The following is a 10,458-nucleotide window of genomic DNA, read 5'->3' on the forward strand; positions in this document are numbered from 1 at the left end:
GCTGTCAAAGGACACCAGAAACAAAATTGTAGACCTGCACCAGGCTGGGAAGACTGAATCTGCAATAGGTAAGCAGCTTGGTTTGAAGAAATCAACTGTGGGAGCAATTAGTAGGAAATGGAAGACATACAAGACCACTGATAATCTCCCTCGATCTGGGGCTCCACGCAAGATCTCACCCCGTGGGGTCAAAATGATCACAAGAACGGTGAGCAAATATTTGCATGTGTCTGCTCAAACGGTCAGAAACAGACTCCATGAGGGTGGTATGAGGGCCCGACGTCCACAGGTTGGGGTTGTGCTTACAGCCCAACACCGTGCAGGACGCTTGGCATTTGCCAGAGAACACCAAGATTGGCAAATTCACCACTGGCGCCCTGTGCTCTTCACAGATGAAAGCAGGTTCACACTGAGCACACACTGATACATTTTATTACCATCTTAAAACAATTTAATATGTTTAGTAGATATTGCGATCTAAAGGCTTAGACTTACAGGGGCTTTAACACCTGTTTGTGTTAAAACAATGTAGTACTTTAATAGGTGGGTTGAAATAGACCTCGACAGGAGTTTCTCACTTTCAAAGGGCCAGAGTTGTTTGGTGGGATTCCAATGTCACAAAGGATTAAGAGGTGTGCACACACAGCACAAATGTGTGTGCATGTGTCCATTGTTACCAGATACTAGTAGTTTGTTTGTTCTCATGTCAGAAGCAGAGAAACATGTTGAAGTTGTAGGACAGAGCTTTACCCTGTCGAGGAGGCAAATTGTGATCTGGAGTGGACTGTAACCACGGGAGACACCTAATTCCAAAGGATGAGCTGCTTCCAGACTTTGACAGATCAACTACAGACCTTGAGGAGTCATTTACCCCCCCATACCATTGAACGGCAAGATGGAAACACATGCAAGGACAGTCATCAATGCAAGACCACTGTAAGCTTTAAAAGTTTGAATTTCTTCAATATAACATTTACGTCATTTAGCAGACGCTCTTATCCAGAGTGACTTACAAATTGGTCCATTCAATTTATGATAGCCAGTGGGACAACCACTTTTTTTTCCATCTTTTTTTTGGTGGGGGAGGGGGGAGTAGAAGGATTACTTTTATACTATTCCAGGTATTCCTTAAAGAGGTAGGGTTTCAAGTGTCACTATTAACAACCTTTTATTGTGCTTAGTAAACCAAATCAGGGTATGTTTTCCACTAATAAAGCTGTGGAATAGGACAGGGAAACATGAGGTCCTGAAAGCTTTAAAAGTTTGAATTAATTAAATATAACACTGTTAACAACCTAACAATCTCTCGCTCTCTCTTTCTCTCTCTCGCTCTCAAGCATGTCTGATCAATTTGTGTGTGTGTCTTTGTAATATATCCGATCACTGTAGCGTCCGGCAGGGATTCCTCTGTCCAGGAAGCTGTGCTATGCCGTGGGAGGTGTGCCATATCAGATTACTACGGTTGCCATGGGCTTCTCCTTACAGATTTTCCTGCTAGATGTTGTACAGGTCAGTAATGTTACTCTTGTCTGTCTGTCTGTGTACAGTCCACTGTCTCATGTCTGTCTGTGTAACCTCTCTAGGCTGGAGTCTCTGTCTCTATCAAATCAATCAAATGTATTTATAAAACCATTTTTACATCAGCAGATGTCACAAAGTGCTTATACAGAAACCCATCATAAAACCCCAAACTGCAAGCAATGCAGATGTAGAAGCACGCTGGCTAGGAAAAACTCCCTAGAAAGGCAGGAACCTACGTAGAAACCTAGAAGAACCAGGCTCTGAAGGGTGTCTGAGTCCTGTCTGTCCCTGGCTCTTTTGCAGATCGAGGCCTTCTATGTTTCTCTGATCCTGTTTGTGAGTCGGGCCTGGGATGCTGTAACGGACCCACTGGTGGGGTACTTGGTGAGCCGCAGTAGCTTGACACCCATTGGCAAACTCATGCCATGGTCAGTGGATCTCAACAATGCCTCTTCCATTTTGATATTGATTTTGGCCAGTGCAATCCATTCTTGCTGTCCTTCTCAGAGCATCCCTTTCTGTATTTTTGTGTTTTTCAGGGTGGTTCTCGCCATGCCTTTTGGGGTCCTCTCCTATGTCCTGCTGTGGTTCATGCCCCAAGGCTCCATGTCTCAAGCCTTCAGTGTTCCCTGGTACCTCACAGCAAGCTGCCTGTTTGAGACTCTCATGACTGTAAGATCTACGATCTCATCCACTGGATGAGACATTTCAGCCTGTTAACATCAAGGCTGTTCTACTCTTTCTTCACATACAGTATGACCACTCAGCCCCATCTCCAAGTCTTAATCATCTAGTCTACATCCTCAACCCTTGCTTGCCTTGCTCCATTTCTATAATAATAATAATAATAATAATAAAATAAATGCCATTTAGCAGACACTTATCCAAAGCGACTTAGTCATGTGTGCATCCATTTTTCACGCATGGGTGGTCCCGGGAATCGAGCCCACTATTCTGGTGTTGCAAGAGCCATGCTCTACCAACTGAGCTACAGAGGACCACTTACTGTATCATAATTACTACTGTATGTATCCCAAACAAATCACTTAGCTGCTTTCTGTAGTCTGATCTCTGCAGTGTTATCATTGCTGCCTCTTGATAATGACCACTTTCCTTTAGGGCATCACTATGGTTACTGCGTGCCATACTCTTCCTGTGTCAGTGTGACCATGGTTACAAGGTGCAATTATTGACTCACAGTACAGTATCACATACCCCTTTTTTTTGCACCGTCACCATGGTTTCTGTCTCTTTCTCCTGACAGTGTTTTAATGTGCCTTACCTTTCGCTGAGCATGTTTTTGGGTGGAGACCAGAGAGATAGAGACTCTGCCACAGCCTACAGTAAGAGCTTGACATCCACTCTCTGGCAATTTTTTAAAATCTTGTAATGATGAATGGCATACAGTAAAAATGGATAAAATCATACATTCTCTCTCTCTCTCTCTCAGGGATGAGTGTGGAAATGCTGGCGATGCTGGTGGCCTCAGTGATTCAGGGTCAGGTTGTGGCTGTATATAACACAGAGAGGGCTGGGGCCTGTCAACAGCTGGACCAGATCCAGGAGCTGCCTCACAACACCCCTGCGCCACAGGCAGATACACTACAGGCCACGGTACTACCACTATGCGTCACACAGCAGGGCTTGGTGCGAGTAACTACTCTCCAGTCACAATCACTAACCCAGCACTGACACACACACTGATGAACATAACACTCCTCTACTATGTTAGTTTAGCAGCATTTCTTTGTCAGTGGAAGTGAACTAACTAGTCCCAGGGATATCATATTACACAGTAATTAACTGTTCTTAGCGTGTGTGTGCATGCTCATGTATGCGTGTGTACTTGCGTCCGTGTGTCTTTGCATTTCAAGTATGTGCGTTTGTCTTGTTTGTTTACCCATAGGCCTAAGTGGTTTTTTATGTATATGCATACATGTGAATCATTTGTTTGTGTAGCTTTGCTTACCTGTGAGGTTTTGTGTATCTCTCCCTAGCGTAAGGCTTTCCTGACCTCAGCGCTGGTCATAGGCGGGCTGTTCTTCCTCTGCTGCCTGGTCCTCTTCCTGGGGGTGAAAGAGCAGCATGGTGAGTCAAGGGTCAGAACACTAGAGTTGGGGTCAGTTTAGAACTGCCAGAGCAAAGCACAGGAGAGGTCAAGGTTCAGTAGAATGTGTTCAAGAGTCTAGTTCTGGGAGGTGGGCTAAATGATGTGCTTGGAACTAAAGTTTTGCAGAAGTCACTTTTGACATAAATCACAGTAACTATTTTTTGAATTAATTTTTTTCTACAACACCAAATACCTCTCTCTGATTTTCTCTCCAGCTCCCCTCTATAGTCCGGCTAGAGTGCGTCTGTCCTATCTCACCACACTAAAGATGCTTGTGTGCCACATTCCTTACCAACGACTGGTCCTTGGCCTCCTCTTTGCTGCAGTTGCCTTCCAGGTAAATCCTTGCCTGGACTGCATCCAAATAGATCAACTTATACATCTTGAACCCGCTAATGCACATTTGTCCCTTTTAGATGTCTTTGGGGAATTTTGCACTGTTCTGTACCCATGTAGCTGGGCTTGGGGCCCAGTTCCAACACCTTCTCCTGGCTCTGCTGGTAAGACAGTTCTGTTCAGTTCTGTCGACCTCACACATACTCGTATCACACACCCCACACCCTCTGATTGGCCCAATACACACACAGATGACAGAACACAATTGTTATCTAATCCGGCATATCATACTCTTTATGATGTGATATATTTATGTGTAACTGGTATTCGTCTCTGGAAGCTAACCGCTTGTCATTTCCTTATTAAAGGGAAAACTACAGCCACAAGACATTCTCTTGTTTTTGTTTTATATAGTCTGTTTCTTCGTCCTAACAGATTGCAGCCACTATAGCTGTTCCACTGTGGCAGGCAATCCTGGTACGAGTTGGGAAAAAGACCACACTTTTCATCGGCCTATTTGTGAGCACAACATTGTTTGTCCCTTTATGACAATGTTTATGCTGAAATACTTACTGTGTGTGTGAAATGTTTTTGTATTTTTTATAGCTCTTCATCCCAGCTGTAACAATCATAGCTTGTGTACCCAGTAACCTGCCGGTCTTTGTGACCATGTGTGTGATGTTAGGATTCAGCTTGGCAACAATGTTCCTGCTGCCTTGGTGAGTCAGCGTACTCTGGCTCAGGGCCATGTCTCCTCTCTGTACTGCACTCTGCTCCAGTTCTGTCTCTGCCACTTTTAATGACTCTAAACACACACACACACACACACACACACACACAATGCTAACATTCATAACCCCCCATGACAGCCTGTCAAGTGTTGAATATTCTTATATGCTGATTTGACACTCGGCCAGTTCACTAATATAAACTGTTTTACACTTCAATCGATTCACTCAGACAGTGTTTGGTGCATAATCTGTGTGTGGTCTGATTTGCAAGGCAGTCTCTTATTATTCATGTAGGTCCATGCTCCCGGACGTGGTAGATGACTTTGCCTTGAGAAACCCCTGCTGCAAGGACCTGGAGCCCCTGTTTTTCTCCTGCTATGCCTTCTGCAGTAAGCTGGGGGGAGGCCTGTCTGTTGGAATCTCAACCATGACATTACAGTGAGTCATTCATCCACCTACTCCTTCTCTCCCTCACCCCTTTTCTCCCCCTCATTATGTAAAATATAATTTCATTATTACAGTGCATTAGGAAAGTATTTTCCACATTTTGTTACGTTACAGCCTTATTCTAAAATTGATTAAATATACAAATGTCCTCATCAATCTACACACAGTACCCCATAATGACAAAGCGAAAACAAGTTTTTGGAAATGTTTGCACATTTATTAAAAATAAAAAAACATGCCTTATTTACATAAGTATTCAGACCCTTTGCTATAAGACTCAAAATTGAGCTCCGGTGCATCCTGTTTCCATTGATCATCCTTGAGATGTTTCTACAACTAGATTGGAGTCCAAATGTGGTAAATTCAATTGGTTGGACATGATTTGGAAAGGCACACACGTCTATATAAGGTCCCACAGTTGACAGTGCATGTCAGAGCAAAAACCAAGCCATGAGGTCGAAGGAATTGTCCGTAGAGCTCCGAGACAGGATTGTGTCGAGGCACAGATCTGGGGAAGGGTACCAAAACATGTCTGCAGCATTTAAGGTCCCCAAGAACACAGTGGCCTCCATCATTCTTAAATGGAAGAAGTTTGGAACCACCAAGACTCTTCCTAGAGCTGGCTGCCCGGCCAAACTGAACAATCGGGGGAGAAGGGCCTTGGTCATGGAGGTGACCAAGAACCCAATGGTCACTCTGACAAAGCTCCAGAGTTCCTCTGTGGAGATGGGACAACCTTCCAGAAGGACAACCATCTCCGCAGCACTCCACCAATCAGGCCTTTAGGGTAGAGTGGCCAGATGGAAGCCACTCCTCAATAAAAGGCATGACAGCCCACATGGAGTTTGCCAAAAGGCACCTAAAGAACTCTCAGACCATGAGAAACAAGATTCTCTGGTCTGATGAAACCAAGATTGAACTCTTTGGCCTGAATGCCAAGCGTCACGTCTGGAGGAAACCTGGCACCATCCCTACGGTGAAGCATGGTGGTGGCAGCATCATGCTGTGGGGATGTTTTTCAGCGACAGGGACTGGGAGACTAGTCAAGATCGAGAGAAAGATGAACGGCGCAAAGTACAAAGAGATCCTTGATGAAAACCTGCTCCAGAGCGACCTCAGACTGGGGCGAAGGTTCACCTTCCAACAGGACAACGACCCTGAGCACACAGCCAAGACAATGCAGGAGTGGCTTCGGGACAAGTCTCTGAATGTCCTTGAATGACCCAGCCAGAGCTCGGACTTGAACCTGATCGAACATCTCTGGAGAGACCTGAAAATAGCTGTGCAGCGACACTCCCCATCCAACCTGATGGAGCTTGAGAGGATCTGCAGAGAAGAATGGGAGAAACTCCCCAAATACAGGTGTGCCAAGCTTGTAGCGTCATACCCAAGAAGACTCAAGGCTGTAATCGCTGCCAAAGGTGCTTCAACAAAGTACTGAGTAAAGGGTCTGAATACTTATGTGAATGTGATGTTCCCGTTTTTTATTTTTAAGAAATTTGCAAACATTTCAAAACTGTTTTTTGCTTTGTCATTATGGGGAATTGTGTGTAGATTGAGGGAAAAAATACATTTTAGAATAAGGCTGTAACGTAACAATGTGGAGTGAAGGGGTCTGAATACTTTCCGAATGCACTGTATATGTTTCGATCACCATATTATTTCTATGTATTTATGTTGTGTGTTTGTATGCTTGTTTGTACTGCAGCTTTGTGGGGTATCGTGCAGGTGCCTGTAGCCATAGTGAGGACGTGGTGACTGCTCTTATTGTGCTGTTTGCCCCTGTGCCCATCACCCTGCTGCTGGTGGGGCTGGTCTTCTTCCACCTGTACCCCATCAATGAGGATCGACGCCTCCAGCTCCAGAGAGAGCGAGGAAGAGTGTGAGTCATTCACACTCCTAATAGGCTGCCTTAGTGCTCCTACTCTGACAATAGCTTCCTCTCTAAATCCAACATACTGCATCACAACTTCCCTTACACATTCCTGAGTTTATGGTTCTCAAACATCCTGCCCCACTCTTTTATTGACGTTTTGTATGTGCATGACGATGAATATGAATATGTGTAGCCCTAGGTAACTAACTGTTTTCTTGTTTTCCCTCTATTCAGTGTTGAAGCCATACATTCAACTGATATAGAAGAGGAGATAGGATCACACATTCATCAGTCAAGACACCAACCACATGAGTCCAGTCTGAAGTCAAGTGGCGAGTCACAGCCAACTAAGTCCAGTTGTATTTCAAACAAGTCTACCTTGAAAAGTCACAACCTCAGAGGCTCCAAAAAGTTAAATAACCAATCAAACAAATCTGCTCATCACAATCCACTGGAGGTCAGGCCTGATTTGAATTCCCATTCACAAGAATCTAAGCCCAACTCAGATCACCTTCCATGGAATTCTAGGCCAAATTCTAATCACTGCTCACATAAATCTCATCATAGGATGTCTAACAAGTCTGAAGGAAAATTTAAAATTACATGGGTCTAAAAAATAAAAATAAATAAACCTATCATTAAAATTATAGACTGATCATTTCTTTGTCAGTGGGCAAACGTACAAAATCAGCAGGGGATCAAATACTTTTTTCCCTCACTGTATAAGGTCCCATAGTTGACAGTGCATGTCAGAGCCAAAACCATATCTGCAGCACTCCACCAATTGGGCCTTTATGGTAGTGACCAGAATACTTTCTGAAGGCACTGTATGTGTGGGAATACTTGGGACAGATTTCCTACATTTAAAATAACTTTTAACTGATTTTCTGATGATTGTACAGTCTTATGTCCAATAACGAGGTATTTTTATATAATAATACTTTTCTGAGGGGCCAAATAAAGTCACCAGTGGGCCGAATATCTTCTTTATGTTTCTTGTAGGACTGTGTTCACCCGGAATGAAGAAATACAAATCAAATATTTGGTGATTTCTGTTAAGAAAAAAAGCTACAAATGTCAATAAATACTACATTAGAAAATGTGAATATGTAAAACATAAAATAATCATACACTTTCAGGATAGGCGTAGACCTGCTAGAACATCTGACTAGCTAGGTTTCTGTCCAATTGGCGACAGATTTTCATGCGAATACTCTAGAATCTGTATAAAGAAAATGTGCATTTTCCCAACAGGGGTGGGAAGAGCTTTTGAAAGGCTGATTCTCCCCCAGCTGCAAAAGGAGGTATGCTCTTAAACAGACCCACTCCAGTTTGCTTGCAAGCGGCACAGGGGTGTTGATGCAGTTCTGTCCCTACTGCACTGTGCCTACACCCACCTGGGGAAGCCCAAGGTATAAGTCAGGATGGTATCTTTGGATTTCTCTAGTGCATTTAATACAGTGCAGCCTCACTTAATGGGTCAAAAGCTCCAGAACATGAATGTCAATCCACATCTGATTATCTGGGTCCTCTCCTTCCTGACAAATAGAGAACAGTTGGTCAGATTCAATGGTCATTGCAGCTCGTCCAGAATCATCTCTACAGGCTCTAATCTCGCCTGTTTTATTCAACCTGTAAACAGACGACTGTAGGAGCTCAGACCCAGAGATGATGTTCATGAAGTACTCGGATGACACCGTAATCATGGACACAGCAGGCAACTCGGGGAAACTCCAGGCTTTCACTGTGGTGTAGCCAGAACTACCTGCACCTCAATGCAACCAAAACCAAAGACCTGGTCATTGACTTCAGAAGAGACCAACCTAGCATCCAAGCGCTGGACATTAACAGACAGATCATTGAGCGAATGGAGGACTACAAATACCAAGGAACCAGCATTGACAACAAGCTCTCCTTGAAAAGAAACATTGAACACATTCACTCAAAATGTCAACGCATGTTCTTTCTACAGAAATTGATGAAGTTTAATGTACACCAATTCCCCAAGCATTTTATATATGCTTTATAGAATCCATCTTAGGCTTTAATATTGTGGGGTGGTTTGGTGCTCTAGGGAACACAAGTCAGAACCCATTGAACAGGGTAATAAGAATTAGTAGGAAGGTAATCGGAGCAAGTCAGGAACCTCTCAGTGACATTTACAAAAAACAAGTGAGGAAGAAGGGGGGAACAAATAGCATTTGACACCACACACACACACACACACACACACACACCTGACAGACCAATATAGCCACCTACCCTCCGGGCGCGGGTATAGAGCTTTCCCATTAAAATCTAAGAGTTTGTGCCAACATCCATCAAACTCATTAACTCTGTTTTTATTTGTGTGTGTATATACAGTGGGGAAAAAAGTATTTAGTCAGCCACCAATTGTGCATGTTCTCCCACTTAAAAAGATGAGAGAGGCCTGTAATTTTCATCATAGGTACACGTCAACTATGACAGACAAATTGAGATTTTTTTTCCAGAAAATCACATTGTAGGATTTTTTATGAATTTATTTGCAAATTATGGTGGAAAATAAGTATTTGGTCACCTACAAACAAGCAAGATTTCTGGCTCTCACAGACCTGTAACTTCTTCTTTAAGAGGCTCCTCTGTCCTCCACTCGTTACCTGTATTAATGGCACCTGTTTGAACTTGTTATCAGTATAAAATACACCTGTCCACAACCTCAAACAGTCACACTCCAAACTCCACTATGGCCAAGACCAAAGAGCTGTCAAAGGACACCAGAAACAAAATTGTAGACCTGCACCAGGCTGGGAAGACTGAATCTGCAATAGGTAAGCAGCTTGGTTTGAAGAAATCAACTGTGGGAGCAATTATTAGGAAATGGAAGACATACAAGACCACTGATAATCTCCCTCGATCTGGGGCTCCACGCAAGATCTCACCCCGTGGGGTCAAAATGATCACAAGAACGGTGAGCAAAAATCCCAGAACCACACGGGTGGACCTAGTGAATGACCTGCAGAGAGCTGGGACCAAAGTAACAAAGCCTACCATCAGTAACACACTACGCCGCCAGGGACTCAAATCCTGCAGTGCCAGACGTGTCCCCCCTGCTTAAGCCAGTACATGTCCAGGCCCGTCTGAAGTTTGCTAGAGTGCATTTGGATGATCCAGAAGAGGGTTGGGAGAATGTCATATGGTCAGATGAAACCAAAATATAACTTTTTGGTAAAAACTCAACTCGTCGTGTTTGGAGGACAAAGAATGCTGAGTTGCATCCAAAGAACACCATACCTACTGTGAAGCATGGGGGTGGAAACATCATGCTTTGGGGCTGTTTTTCTGCAAAGGGACCAGGACGACTGATCCGTGTAAAGGAAAGAATGAATGGGGCCATGTATCGTGAGATTTTGAGTGAAAACCTCCTTCCATCAGCAAGGGCATTGAAGATGAAACGT

At 43.8% G+C, this 10,458-nt stretch overlaps 1 protein-coding gene across 2 annotated transcripts; it reads left to right on the forward strand.

Moving 5' to 3' along the window:
• Positions 1 to 397: 397 nt before the first annotated feature.
• LOC121538083 (sodium-dependent lysophosphatidylcholine symporter 1-like) lies at positions 398 to 7,680 on the forward strand. Of its 2 annotated transcripts, none has more exons than XM_041845852.2 (14): positions 398 to 936; positions 1,390 to 1,509; positions 1,825 to 1,949; positions 2,061 to 2,193; positions 2,786 to 2,864; positions 2,972 to 3,135; positions 3,519 to 3,609; positions 3,847 to 3,968; positions 4,048 to 4,131; positions 4,403 to 4,486; positions 4,574 to 4,686; positions 4,993 to 5,136; positions 6,854 to 7,027; positions 7,256 to 7,680. In XM_041845852.2, the coding sequence occupies exons 1-14, from the start codon at positions 817 to 819 to the stop codon at positions 7,632 to 7,634; spliced, it is 1,932 nt and encodes a 643-aa protein (XP_041701786.1). In that variant the 5' UTR covers positions 398 to 816; the 3' UTR covers positions 7,635 to 7,680. The 2 variants fall into 2 exon arrangements, with proteins under 2 accessions (XP_041701786.1, XP_041701787.1); XM_041845853.2 differs by having other exon boundaries at positions 4,403 to 4,444.
• The last annotated feature ends 2,778 nt before the right edge of the window (positions 7,681 to 10,458 follow it).

Source organism: Coregonus clupeaformis, chromosome 24 (assembly GCF_020615455.1).
Source record: "Coregonus clupeaformis isolate EN_2021a chromosome 24, ASM2061545v1, whole genome shotgun sequence".
Taxonomy (NCBI): domain Eukaryota; kingdom Metazoa; phylum Chordata; class Actinopteri; order Salmoniformes; family Salmonidae; genus Coregonus; species Coregonus clupeaformis.